General features: G+C 36.4%; 1 protein-coding gene and 1 pseudogene across 11 annotated transcripts in view; one reads left to right on the top strand and one right to left on the bottom strand.

The window, feature by feature from the left end:
* The window catches only part of LOC142548853 (3-oxoacyl-[acyl-carrier-protein] synthase, mitochondrial), a 30,343-nt gene extending 24,233 nt beyond the window's left edge, over positions 1-6,110 (top strand). For all 11 annotated transcript variants that reach the window (XM_075657450.1, XM_075657447.1, XM_075657442.1 and 8 more), the window contains 4 exons: positions 19-79; positions 190-272; positions 5,214-5,285; positions 5,655-6,110. In XM_075657450.1, coding sequence (XP_075513565.1) covers positions 19-79; positions 190-272; positions 5,214-5,285; positions 5,655-5,819 — 381 coding nt within the window. In that variant the 3' untranslated portion in view covers positions 5,820-6,110. The remainder of the gene's footprint in view (positions 1-18; positions 80-189; positions 273-5,213; positions 5,286-5,654) is intronic.
* A 226-nt stretch (positions 6,111-6,336) lies between these two features.
* Positions 6,337-13,891, bottom strand: LOC142548383 (uncharacterized; annotated as a pseudogene).
* Between the last annotated feature and the right edge of the window lie 1,451 nt (positions 13,892-15,342).

The raw sequence follows: 15,342 nt of genomic DNA on the forward strand, positions 1-15,342 counted from the left end.
GCTTTATATGACTGACAGTCTGGCTTGACCCCTAACCAAGTGGACTACATCAATGCACATGCTACATCCACTCCTCTGGGTAATTTTATGCATTTATAAGGGTGACATTGTAGACCTTGAGAAGTTTCAAATACTGGTATGTTTTTATCTGATGGAAATTGGGCCAACATTCTGAAGCTTCTCATTCAGGTGACGCAGTGGAAGCCAAAGCCATCCTGTCCTTGTTTTGCAACCATGCGGCATCAGGTGCCTTGGCTTTGTCCTCCACCAAGGTAATCTCAGCATTTATCCTAAATTTCTTTATCTTTATTTTTGGTTTGATTCATGATTAATCTTTTTTTTTTTGAGATGAAACAATATTTTATTATAATGATATTAAGGTTTACAACAGCGGATAAACAATCCGCAAATTAATTAAAAAGACTACAATATTACACCGCCATTATCATGACCAAACATATTTCCAGTCCCTAACTAAATCAGAGATGCGAAGATGTTTATACTCTGGCAATACTATCGACCAACTTGCAACCTTGAATTTTATTTTTTCCCAGGCTTCCTCCACCGACGCCGACTTGTCTTCAAATATTCTTGTGTTTCTTTCCAGCCATATCGACCAAAATGTGCAATGAACAATCACAGACCAGAATCTCGAATGTCTTCTCCCTACTTGCCAACTTGGTTGTAATAAAAACATCTCTTTTGCCTTCTTCGGAAAAGTCCACAGAAAACCCATTTCTTGTAACACCTTTAGCCAAATGCTATATGAGAATGAACAATGCAATAACAAATGATCCTGATTTTCCTCTTTTTTCCGGCAAAGACAAAACCAATTCGGGCATAAAGCGCAGGCCGGCCACCTTCTTTGCACAGAGTCGCAACTCTGTAATTTCCCCAATGCCACTATCCACGAGAAAACATGAACCTTTGGAGGTACAGGTACATCCCAGATATTGCGCACGAAAGAAAAAGACTGGAGATTTGTACTTGTGAAAAATGAATTATAGAAAGACCGTACAGAAAACAAACCCGAGGATTCCCCCAACCACAATCTAAAGTCCCCAACACCCCGCTGAACCCTAACTGAATCTAATACCCCTAGTAGACCAGCAAACTCACTTTCTTCTATCTCGCTTAAATTCCTTCTAAATCTTAAATCCCAACAGGTAACAGAGTTGTCGATACTAAAAGCCTCATCTAAAAAATAAATGATCGGCTTGTTAGTGACAGTAGAAATCAGAAACAAAGAAGGAAAACGCTATTTAAACGAGACTCCCCCCACCCACTCGTCCTCCCAAAAACGAATGATGTTACCCTCTCTGAACACTCCTCTAACCAACTGATGAAAAGCCGGGAAAGAGCGAGAAATGCATTTTCAAGGACTTCTGAACGTCGATTTCTCCACCAACCCCAAATCCCATCCATTATCATGAGAACCATGAAGACTGATAATAACCTTTTTCCATAGGGTATCTTTTTCCACCGACCCTTTCCACCACCATTTTCCAAGTAGTACCTTGTTTCGTAAACGGATATTTACCAGTCCCAATCCTCCCCTATCCTTTGGTTTGCGTACTTGCTTCCATCCTACTATATGACAATGATTTTCCCCATCGGCTCCATCCCAAAAAAAATTCCTCATTATTTTTTCCATCTTAAGTGCCACATGATTAGGCACTCTGAATAACGACATAAAATAAGACGGGCAGCCGAAAATGAGTGTCTGTCTAAGATGGGTGTAGAGAAAGAGGAATTTTCGAGGATGGTGGAGAGACAAAGGATGATAACAATGATTGGTGGTCTACGGCGGTCTATGGAACATGTAAACCAAGTTTGAGAAATAACTTCTGGGATGAATTGGCCGGGTTGAGTTTTATGTGGAGATAGATGGTGTTTGGAGGGAAATTTTAATGTGGTCAGATCATTATGAGAGAAAATGAATAGTCGATCACAGACTTCGAGCATGCTCTGTTTTGATACTTTGATACAGGAATTGGAATTGTGCGATCCATCTTTACTGAATGGAAAGTTCACGTGGTCGAATTTAAGGGACTCACCCATATGTTGCAGATTAGACAGATTCTTGTTCACGGCAAGATGGACTGAAATTTATCCATTTTATAGACAAACACTCTTGCCAAGAATAACCTTAGATCATTTCCCAGTGGTCTTGGATTTGGAAAAAATTAAGTGGGGTCCGATGCTTTTTAGATTCGAGAATGTGTGGCTAAGGCACAAAAGCTTTAAAAATTTGGCCCTATCGTGGTGGAACAATGCGGAGATTCAAGGATGGGAAGGATATAGATTTATGATGAAACTGAAGGCAATGAAGGGTGACATTAGAAGATGGAATGAAGAGGTTTATGGGATGGTAGAAATTAAATCAGCAGATTGGATGAATTAGAGAGTGAGGGTCGGGGATCGGAAGAAGTATCGAATGAAAGAAAACAAACCAAATGGTTGTTAGAAGAGTTGATATATCGACATAATCAAATCAATTATCAAAAAAGCAAGGTCAAATGGATTAAAGAGGGGGATCACAATACAAAAATTTTTCACTCACTTTTAAATCATCGGAGGAGCAAGGCTACCATTAACATATTGGAAAGAGATGATGGATCGATTACGAGTGATGAGGATGAAATTGTCTCCATTATTTTGCAGTTCTTTTAGGAGTTGTATAGTTTGTCAGATGCGAGATGTTGGGGTATTGAAGGAGTGGAGTGGTGCCCCATTGATAGAGATTTGAGTCGAGAGTTGGAAAAAAAATTCTCGGAAGATGAGGTCAAGAAAGCAGCCTTTCAGTGCAATGGTTGTAGGGGTCCGGGGGCCGACGGCTTTACTTAAGCTTTTTTTCAAGAGTGTTGGGATATAGTCAAACGAGATATAATGAAGGTTTTCGATGAGTTCTTTCACAGCGGAATCGATCAAAGTGAAGGATTTCAGACCGATTAGCCTGACAACAAGTTTGTATAAGATAATAGCAAAAGTCTTAACAGCGAGGATAAAGATTGTGATAACAGAGACAATATCCGCATCTCAGAATGCTTTAGTTGAGGGAAGACAAATACTCGACTGTGGTATCATAACAAATGAACTACTCGAAGAGGGAAGGAGAAAGAAGAAGAAAATATTGGTATTGAAGGTGGATTTCGAAAAGGCTCACGACAGTGTAAATTGGGATTTTCTGGATTTTGTTTTGACGAAAAAGGGTTTTGGAAGGAGATGGAGGAGATGGATCAAAGGATGTGTGTCGAATGTATCATTTTCTGTTATGATTAACGGGAAGCCAAGGGGTACATTTAAGGCGTATAAAGGGCTTAGTCAAATAGATCCCTTGTCTCTTTTTTTGTTCAATTTGGTAGTGGATGTGTTGGGCAGATTGATTGACAAAGCGAAAGAAAGGAATTTTATAAGGGGGATCGAGTTTGGTAGAGACATTATAGAGATATCTCACATTCAGTTTGCGGACGATACACATTTCTTTGTGAGGAATGAGGACCATATCAGTTTTTTGGTGCAAGTTGTGAGACCGTTTGATGAAATGTGTGGATTAAAAATCAATTAGGAAAAGAGTGCTTTGTCGGGTATTCACTGTGAACAAGGAGAAGTTGAATTGTTTTAAGTATTTGGGAGTGCCTTTTGGTGGAAATCCGTTATAAGCATCGTTCTGGGATTCCATTGTGGCTAAGATGGCGAAAAAATTGGCAAGTTGGAAAAAATCTATTTTTTTTCAAAAGTGAGAAGATTGACATTGATATAATCGGTTTTAAATGCAATTCTGATATATTACGTCTTTTTTTAGGGTGCCTAAAGGTATAGCGGAATTAACGGAGAAGATTTCTAAAAACTTTTTATGGGATGGAGCGGATGGAGATGTACATAGTCACTTGGTCGCATGAGAACATGTGTGCAAACCTAAGGAAAAAGACGGATTGGGTGTTGGGAATATTATCTTGAGAAATAAGGCCATGTTGGGGAAGTGGTGGTGGAGATTTTATGCGGAAAATGGGACGTTGTGGAAGAAAATCATTGTAAGTAAATATGGGTTACAAGAGAAGGTAACAAGGCTAGATTTTGAGAAGACAGGTGATTGGGGGGATTCTTCTTTTAAAGAACTTTTTCCGGCATTATTTCGGTTATTCGCGGTTCACAATTTGCATATATTACATTTTGTTCATTTTGACAATGCCACGTCTACTCAATCCCGGGATTTTCATTTTAGAAGGGTTGTGAGTGATGAGGAGCTTTTTCAGTTGTCCGAGTTATTATGTGTGTTAGAGAGAACTAGGTTGATTAAAGGGGTAGATGATTTTCATGTGTGGAGAGGGGATTCTTCTGGTATTTTCTCAGTCAAATATTTCTTCGAGTCTTTTTTTCCCCTTACTCATTTTCCCGTTTTTCCTCTTTTCCATGTTATTTGGAAGGTTCCGGTTCCAAAAAAGATTCAGGCATTTTCATGGACAGCGACTCAGGATAAGCTACCGACCTCGGAGATAATGCAAAAAAGGTCCCAAATTGGTGTGTGTTGTGTAGAAGTGAAACAGAAACTCAAGATCATATGCTCATCCATTGTCCATTCACGACCGGATTGTGGGCTAGAGCTTTGCAAGAGCTTGGATTGGTTTGGATGATGCCTAAGTCAACGAGGGATTTATTCTCTATGGATTTAGGACAGCTAACTGGTACGATGGGAAGAATTTTTTGACAAGTCGTGGTTCATTGCATATGCAGGATAGTATGGCTGGAAAGAAATCGAAGAAATTTTGATGATAAGGAAGAAGTTAGAGAACATTGCTGGGAAAAAATCAAGATCAAAGTTGTTACGTGGATCGACACTCATGATGACTTTAAGAATGTCTTCATATTAGATATATTGCGAGATTGGACTTATGTGTATCATTAATACAACATTGATATTATGTACTTCATGATGAAAGTGGACTACTAGTCCACTGATGTACTTATTTCTTATCATATTATTAATAAAATATCGTTTCTTATAAAAAAAATGTCATAAATTGCTTGCTAATTTCTGATTTTATTTGAACGGACGGTATGCTTCCAAATCAAGTTCTTTACATATTTCCAAAACAAAAAAAAAAAAAAAAACAAGTTCATTGTCCCTGATGTCCATATCATTTCAAGGTTCCAAATTGATGTGTTTCTTGAATACTACTAATATATTTGCTATTAATGACATAAAACATTAGGGTGCTACTGGACATCTCCTAGGAGCAGCTGGAGCTGTTGAAGCATTATTCTCAATATTATCCATACACCATGTAAGGCATGCCATTTTTCTTGTTTTTTCTAGTTGTAAATATTCCATGGCTCTCAAAAACGTTGGAGCTAATGTTGTAAATTTGGTGTCTCCGTCTCATGTGCTTTTTACCAATTTATCAAAAGAAACTTATCATACCAGTGCGGCAGTGCCCGTACTTGAACCTTTCTAATACGCTTCCACAAAGTAACTTTTTTTATTTATTATTTACATGTATTATATGATAATTTTTATGATATTTTATATGCTTACATGCACTTCATACCACAAACCGAAGTAAACATTCACGTTTCTGTTATGAAACTTGTACTATATTGTAATTTATGGAATTATCTCATTTCACCCAGCTTCTGTGCACATTTTATTACAGGGTATCGCTCCCTTGACACTTAATCTCACCAAACCTGATCCCATGTTTATTGGTGATTTTATGCCTTTGACTGCTTCAAAGAAGATGAACATAAAAGCTGCTCTGTCAAACTCCTTTGGCTTTGGTGGAACAAATTCCTCCCTTTTATTTGCTTCACTAGAATAGCTTGCTACACGCATGATTTGTTATTGCTTTGTTTCATGTGCCACGCATACGCATTCCAACTAAGCTTTTAAATTCTTGGATGTGGCGATAATTTAGTAGATAAAACTTATGAGTGTAGTAGAAGATTTAGGCAGCAAATCTTGTCATGCTAGAGTTTTGTAGCTACGGGGATGATCTATGCATGGACATAGCAGCTATTGAATAGATAAAACTAATAGTTTCTTGACGACGATTTTGTTAAACCTTGACATCTTAGTTTGACATTAATACTTATTCGATTCGGTGTTTCAATTTTCGGTTGATTTTATGGACTTTATGAGAAGTGTATTGCCAAAAATAAATCTAGAAACACTAATATTTGAGATATTTGGAAATATAACTTGCAATTTTCATATGAATGAGGAATTAGTTAACGATTCTAAAAATAATTATCTTGCTTAATCGTTGGTGTGCTGCTTTCAAGGACAAGTGTAAGCCAGCAACACTGATTTGAGCTAAGACAAATATGCAAAACACAGAAATCAACTGCGACAAGATTGTAAATTATTGACAAGAACAAAAGGGGCAAGCAAAGAAACTATATGTAAGACTACATCACATCAACAAAAGTGACGATGTTCTTTAGCTGTGGATGCTAATTCCAATGTTAAACTTGTACCTACATATCTCAACATGATATACAACATTGAAAATCACGCATGTACACGTTGCATATCTCCAACAGACTTGCACCGACCAGATTATCATAATGACATGTTCGACGCACAGCAATGAGCTCTGGTTGCTGCTATACAGCCATAGCGATTTGCTTGGAAGGATAGGATGAAGGACCCACATAAGCTTCATCGAGAGAGACAAATAAGCAATGGCAAGCCAAGGCTGATGCCACAAAGAACATTACAAATGAAGACCAACAGAATTTCAGCATTAACATCTGGTCTTTTCGAGCGGAATATACCGCCTTTGAGAAAATAACTCTTAGCCTTCTATCTCGAAGGATGGATTCATACTCACTACTTGGAGAAGTTTTTCTAGTAGAAGAACCTGTTCTTCTGTGCTTGGCTTCACCTGCTACCATCACTATGGAGCTTAATCTGGAAAGATTGAACCACTTCACTAAAGCTCGACACATCCACTTGTACATTGTATCAGCAAGGGCCATGCAAAATTGTTGACGGAAAGGACTTGCCTCCTTCGAAACTGCTGCTTGTATCAATGAAGTTCCATCCTGTTGATAAATATGTTACTTCATTAAGCTCAAAACTCAAAATATAATGGTAACAACATCAATCTACTCTTTACACTAACCAGCTATTATATCACAAATTCCATATGAAGTGCAACATAATCACTTTCAGATGGACATTAATTAGGGTCAAAAGTTTCGGCTCGGACATCGAAACACCAGCTCTGGCAAACATACAGAGATGAAATGGAACCAGCAAAATGGCAGTGAAGAAGAAACCAAATATCCCCCACTCATACTCGTATAATCTTTGAGCCAACCAGAATGAATACTAATGGCATTCCCACCCTTGTCACCACCAAGAATCAATTAGGAAAAACCGGCTTAAGCAGTGAATAGGTACTCACTGCAATCATTTAAAGTATTCTTAGGACAGAACCATTTTTAGATGGCAGAAGTCTGAAAACCAGATTTGCCATATCAACTTCAGGGGCAACTTGCACTGAATGACCAAGAGAAGCTCTAGTAGTTGACGGCAGCAACGAGAGCAACCGGTTCCTGGACATCAAATGGAAGAATATATTCTAGATAAAAGCACTAGATTAAAACTGTTAACTAATCAATCGGAACAGAAGTTACATTTACAAAAATAATCAAAAGACAATCCCATTCGAGAACCGACACTGTATTCTAATTGGGTATATAAATTGCCAAACTACAGTTTCAGAATGAAAAAATCTTCTTCCAACTCAAATTGAAAAGAAAAGCCATTAGTAAAATATACCTGGTTGCTCAAAAAAAGAAGAAGAAATACCTGGTTGCTCCAACTCTAAAGAAAAGTGCAAGCCTATTCCATTGAAATTCCCTCCTCCTGTTAAATACCACCTGAAATGAAAGCTTAAGTAAACTAACCAACAAAAAGCTGCCATGAACTATAACATCATTTTCCTAAACATCCCGTTGTTATTCACAACATTATTTGCATTTGATGTGATGGTAATAAACTTGATGTATTTTCCAAAGTATACACCAGAACTATGGTCTCGCCCTAAAAAAAGACAAAAAAGAATCAGAAAGAAAGATGTATTAGCCACGAAACAAGGTCATATCATAACTCAATTTCTTAAATCATCTGCATTAATATGCTCAACCTCATAGGCTACAAAGTAAAGAACCAGTGTCACATTGCAACAGTTACAGAAGTCAACATCAAAGTCAATCGCCAGATAAGTAAGGATAATGCAGTGACAAAATCAACAAAGTACCGAATGTAAAATTCTCCTTGCAGCAGGAGAATCATCAACAAGAAGTTTTTGGACAACATAAGGACATGCGGCTTCAAATGTCTTGAATGTTGGATCTGCAGCAACTGCCAATCCTGCAGGACAGATGAACAAACCAGATAAAATTGTCACGTGATATTTAATTGCATTGGTTCACGTAGAAAATGCATAAGGGCAAAATTAATATATAAATATTCTAAACAAATCACAACCAAAAAATACACATAGTTAATGTTGTCAGCAAAGAGCAAACTCCTTTGTCCATTTTAACTGCAACTAGAGAAGAAGCAATAGGCATAAACCATCCAGAAATCTGATCATTAAATAAAGCGACACAAACTTCTCCAACACATTACACGGCTTTATAATGCCCTTGCTTTAAAGACAAGAATTAAGCCACCACATCTTGCTTTCTCTTCTGTACGACAATATAGATTATCTGATAGGTAGGCATGACATGCTTCTAAGATTTGTTATCCAAATTAGTTTAAGACATGATGGTAGTGATTTGTTATCTGAATCAGTTTAAGACATAATGATAGTTTGTTAAAACTGGAGTCTGATTACAGATGAACTTGTTCATGAACATGGCAAAAAAAAAAAAAAAAACTCATTTAAATTTATTCCCTTCTCTCTAATCTATTTAAGAAAACGACTTTCAATATTAAAAAAAACACATAATACAACCCACTGCAAATTGATGTTTTAACAAATGGAATATTTCTTCAAATTCATTCTCCCGCAGACACGTAGATAATTGCAACTACCTATTTATCAGACTGGCTGGGGTTATAATAATCGTAAATGACCGAAACAGCTACTGCTTGTTCAAAAATGAATTGGTAATGGTTATACATTGTTGCAATATGTCATTAAAGACGAGCCTTTTGGAACTAGCACTGGACTAAATCATAGTTTTCAAAACACCTACTCTACTTTAATAATAGGTCCACTGCTTAGGTGCAGAGAAAGTACAATAGCAACATTTAAGCATTTAATTATTCAGGTTGTTTGAAGGATGTAAGCTCGAATCTTGATTAATTTTAAATGGTTCATTTAAACAGTGAGGCTGGCATTTCCCACAAACATCATATTGACCATTTTGTCAACCAGAAATTATGCAAATAAAACATACTGATTCTTAAAGCTAGGAATGTAATAAATCATACCCATGGAACTATTCAAAGAAAGAAATTATCAATTTGTTGGAGCTAGTATATTATTTAGCACTATGGTTCTCCTAAATTCTACGCTTTAACAAAAGGACGTAACATGTTTGAGCTGGTGTATGTGCATGACGTCTACACAGTTACAGATTTTTTGCACAAGCTCTTTAGAGATCTTACCTTCCAGAGAAGCAAGAGACCGCAGGACAAGTATGAAGTACGGCGGCATGCGGCAATGATACTTCAATGCTATAGAGCATATTTTTCCCAGAACCTTTAGAACAAGTAATCAAGCAAGTAGTCACAAAACTAATCAACATGAAAACATCATGATATTTAACTGAAGAAATTACTGAAATCTGCGAGTAAACTAAAGGGTATTCCAATATGAGGAAACATATATTCCCTGAAAGAAGTGAACATAAGATAAAAGTATATAATCATCAGAAACTGAGATGTTCAATAAACAATATAAAGTGAAATGGAAATATCGATATAAAGATGAATAAAACACGCAGATTGATTCATCTCAGTGAATGGAAAAAATCAAAGCAGCTGCTAATCTCATGCATAGGGGAAATTCAGGACATGGACTCACAGACAGATTTCTATTGATTACTGAGCAAAGTCCTGCAATTCTATGACCCCACCCAGTGTCAAGTGTGGCGAGAGCAATATTCGAAATTAAATAAAAGATCCACTTAATTGCAACCCCTACAACATTTCCTGAATATTTCATAGAGGACTGGGTTGGGCCAAACCTATGGTCTACCGGTTGTTATGCCAATAGCAGCGCCAGATAGCTAAGATGGTATGGAAGAATTGCTGCGCCTAGGACTGTCCTCAGAATGAAGAATAGAGACAATACACAGCGAGTGATTTAATAAGGTACATTGAAAAGTTGACCAGCACGGTACATGCAGAACTGACCCACACCCAACTGGGAAATCTAAAGATCATTCAAACAGTTTCCGGAAGAACAAGTGACATTCTGTTACATGGCGGGACCTTAAAGTGAAGCTTCAGTAATCTTTCTCAATCTTTGTTGATCATCAAGAAAAGTGACACGAGCTATATAACCTGACAAACTAGATTGTCTGGGATCATATAAGTTTCATGTGATGATAAATGCATGGGTTCCAAATTCTTTGGTCAAAACATGATAAACATAACTCTGCAACTCGTTAATTGTCTAGAATAACATTAAAAATGAAAAGAAAAAGTACATCAAGAAATTGAAATCATACAAGTTCACGATGATAAATAGACTTTCTTACCAGACTAAACTTAATATTAGGCACTCCAGTGCTAAATTCCAACTCCCCTAGGGCATCCTCCAAGTCCTGAATGATTTGAAATAATGTTAATTATGCCAATAAATATTTTTAAATACAACCTCATGACACATCAGAATATAACGCTCAAATTGCCAGCTATCAAAAGAACGCCTCTACACAGAAGACGGTCGTCTGAAATGCAAGGAAAAACAGGGTATATATGCATGAAAAGACCAAATAACTACATGTATGGATACTACCATGGTGAAACGTCGTATATTAGTTCCCGGTCTTATAACAATCCATTTCGGTCAAATCATACACAAGGGATGCCCAATCACCAATCACTATGTGCACAATGGAAGCAAGCATAGCAAATTGATGTCTCTTCTCCATCCGACAAACCAAGCCAAAATCAAGGAACCTGTATGAAGAAGAAGTATGAAAATATCATATGTAAAAAATATTATCCGTATGTACAAAACATCATATCACTAACTACTTAGCTATAGGTGAATTTACCCAATTTTCTCGGATGATAAGTAAAGTAAATTTCCAGGATGTGGGTCCGCATGCAACAAGCCAGTCTCAAGAAGCTGAATCAGCGATGCCTCTACTCCTTTGTTGATCTAGAGTATTCGAGGCAGAAGAGTCAACAAGCATAATTCAAAAAAAGAGCTGATAGACTAGAAGTTAGACAGGTAGATGAGAGTTGGCTACTTTTCCAGCATTAAATTAAAATGAGACATGTGATCCTTGTTTTGCAAGAATGTATTCCGATAAATGTCACCATCTAGCTTAACATCTTCCATCCATAATTTATTTCTTTCCAAACACTGTGATACTAATATTCAGTCCCCTTACTGGTAGATTAATACTGGAAAAAGGAATACACGCTGCAGGGGCAAACACAATTTGTGCATTAACTGGAACTAGCTTTCTAATAGTAAATCCATTTAAAATAAAAGCAATTCACTTTTCATAATGCCATAGCTGTACTTTCCCTAGCAAGGCATTGACAAAGACATACGTCACTGAACTTGCAGTTCTAGCAAGATTATATTTTTTCTTGTAGATCTCTGGAAATTTACAACCAGATTTATGGTCTTAGGAGTTTATATTAAAATTCAAGCATTCTGCAGGTACTCAATAACAAGGATAGAAGGGAAAAAAGTGTTCATTTTGTAAACCTTTCAAATACAGCTTTGGTTCAAGCACCAAGACTCTGGCAAGGACATTATAGGCCATAGGTACAACTAGTATGTTTTAGTAATTAAATTTCCTTCCATATCTCTACTACTTTTGCAACCAGGAATAATTTAACTAGGAATTTATGTTCTAAGTATGCAACTCCATCAATTATCGTGTGAAACCCAAAAAATAACCTCAACTTGTGGATACACATGTACTATATTCAAAATCAAAGTAGTATGATATACTATACAAGCTCATAAGGAGTAATAGCTTTCTAGTTAAATGCATGCTCCTCTTATACAGTATTGCAATACAAGAGTCTAATGGAATAAAGATACCAAATCCAGAAGCTTTTGCTTAGATTCTTCTGAAGATACATATATTAACTCGTTCGGACTGTCCCCAACCATCCATTCCATAGTGAGAACTCTTTTTGTGGTCAAATGCAGAAATACTTTAGGCGAACAAATAAACGGAAAGCGAGAATGAACTTCCTGCAGAGAAAAAGATCAAACTGAGGTGAAAACAAATTCAATGAAAATGGACTGGAAATAAATATATGTTTCACATAATAGCTCTAGACTCCAGAAGTAACCATCATTTACCTTTATCAAGGAAAGAACCTGTCTCGCTAACATCCTAATCCATTCGCTGAAGTTAACATATATTTGAAAATTTCAGATAATTCAATTAATCGAGCTTATGTCAACAAGTTCCATTTAGCTCTTCTTTTTTTTTTTTTTTTTTTTATAAGAAACGATATTTTATTAATAATTAAGTGTCAATTACATTAGTGGATTAGCGATCCACTAAATCAAAATCTACACAAAACTTTAATACTTAATGATAAACAAAAGTCCAATCTCATCCATTGTCCATTCTCGTGCGGTTTGTGGGCTATGGCGTTGAAAGAACTTCCAGCTACTATGGGTGATGCCGGAATCAACAGAGAGGTTATTTGCTATGGACCTTGGCCAGCAGACAGGTATCAGGGGAAAAACTTTTTGGCGGGTCGTTGTTCAGTGCATTTGCTGGTTCGTTTGGCTCGAAAGAAACAGAAGAATATTTGATGAAAAGGACGAATCACGATAACAGTGCTGGGAAAGAATAAAGATAGCGGTAGCACTGTGGGTTGGCACTCACGAAGAGTTCAAGAATGTCTCCATACTTGATTAAATTTTTCAGGAATTCGGGGAGTGGTGTTGCGCCAAAAGCAACTAACTTAAGTCTAGAACTAAGAATTACCATGAAGTCTAAAGCATTTGCTGCCTCCACGTTGTAATCTAACTCCCCAAGCAACCCTTTTCTAAGTTCATCAGCATACAATCGAGGGTCACTTTTTCTTTTGGCTATCTTCTGAAGTAGTCCCAGCTGAAATAGTTTTAAAAAATTAAAATAATAGGGCTGTGTTCAAATGGCAGATATAATACAAATACAAGGGATTAAACAAACCCCTAAGCGAAGAATGTAAATATCTCGAACAACCACATAGCGTAAGTTAGGACGTTGAACTTTCACAGCAACTCGAAACCCATCAAGAGTACTTGCCTCGTAAACCTATAAATGTCAAGAGACATAAAAACACGTGCAAATGGTGATATGACTCATTAAAAAAAATCATCAATATATCTAGTTCTTTTGTTGGTACTCCCAAATTTATTTGTTAATAACATAAGTTGTTAACATTCTACACCTGCCCAAATGAAGCTGCCAGCTACCGGCTCTTCGGAGAAATAGCTGAAGAATGCATCCACAGGAGAACCTAAATCTTCCTCAATAATTAATCTTCATGGCTTCAGCCCTGGGGAAAGGTGGGATTTGATCATGTAGCTCTGATAATGCCTGCAGTCACAACTTAAACCAGAAATAAGAAAACATTCTAAAATCTCGTCTGAGATACAAAGAAAAAGCAACTGTATTTTACTGGTGTTAAGGACCATGTTAATGTGACTACTTCAGCCAACATATTACTTGAGCTTTCAATAATGTTACAGTTTAGTTGCATCCTCTTTTCGAAACATGCTTCTCTATCCAGTAAATGTTGCAATTATACATAAAAATCCTGATTGTTTGACAGCGCATAATTACGAGTGAATTAATTAGCCATGGAAGATCATGAAAGAGTACCACGAATTTTTAATGACTTCAAAGGCCCAACAAAAGTCTAGAAACCCAGCAAAGCCCAAGGAAAAGGAGGCGCAGGTTTTCAAGAGGTTCACGCACGGGATGACAGAAAGCACAGGCTTGACAGATTAGGATTTTTCCTTTATTGGACACTTGGTTGTTTTTTTTTTTTTTTTTTTTTTCCCAATCTTCAGTAGCTTATCATTATTTTTCAAATAAGTATCATCCCTTGTATGGATAATCAGTTAGGGTGGTGATCTCTTGGGATTTCTGTTGGAATTTGGTTTTCGGATAGGATTTCGTTGTATTTATGTGCAAGCTATGAATAAAAGAACGCATTCAATTCTTCTCAAAACAAAAAATGAATCGGCAACATAAGGAAGCCAGGGTGCGAAATGGCAAAGAAGGGAGAAATTTCAGTTAGACGATCGACCCATAACTCAACCCAATGCTCATAACAGAAATTAATTTATTTAATTCTTGAAAAATACGAATTTGGAAACGGCATCAGAGTAATTGGGCCTACCCAAATGCAAAACAATAATTGGACTTTGGCACCCATTGGGCTTCTCAATTGGAATTACATAATATATATTTTATAATATAATTTAAATCCACAGAGATATTAATAAAATGTATATTATATTCTCAATCCTCCATGTTCGCCCAGGCACTCTCCGACAAAATGTGGTTCAGAAGACGGAAAAAGCAACTTTTTGCTTTACAACCCTAGAAAAGGATATCTCAGTCAAACCCTACAACTGTGTTATGGGCTATAATAATATTTTCATGAATGAATGACAGATATTAATTGATTCTTTTGAGCTAATTTATTTTAGTCATGCATATTAAAATTAGAATATTTCTCTTATCACATGGTCTCAAAAGACCGTGATGAGACGAGTCAGTCATGCTCTTACTAACAATAAAAAATATATTTTTTTTTACAAATGATTCAAATAAATTTCCGTCTCACACAAATTTTTGCGTATAATTATATACCAAAAGTAAAAAAAAAACACCGTGTGATTACAACGAACAATACTTTGAAAGAGAATATGTTGGAATAGAGAAAGTGGAAATAGCCTAATTAATATAATGATTTATAATTCTAATCATATGTCAATCTTCACGAGTCAAAACATTAGATGTAAAGATGTATAATCAATTAATATCTCATCCTTCACATCAACCGACACCTCCGAAGAAGAAATCAAATTATAGTTTTAAAGAATTTTATAAAATAGAAAAACTCGTTCGAATTTTTTTTTTTTTTTTTTTTTTTTTTTTTAA

This window comes from Primulina tabacum, chromosome 6 (assembly GCF_025594145.1).
Source record: "Primulina tabacum isolate GXHZ01 chromosome 6, ASM2559414v2, whole genome shotgun sequence".
Lineage (NCBI taxonomy): Eukaryota > Viridiplantae > Streptophyta > Magnoliopsida > Lamiales > Gesneriaceae > Primulina > Primulina tabacum.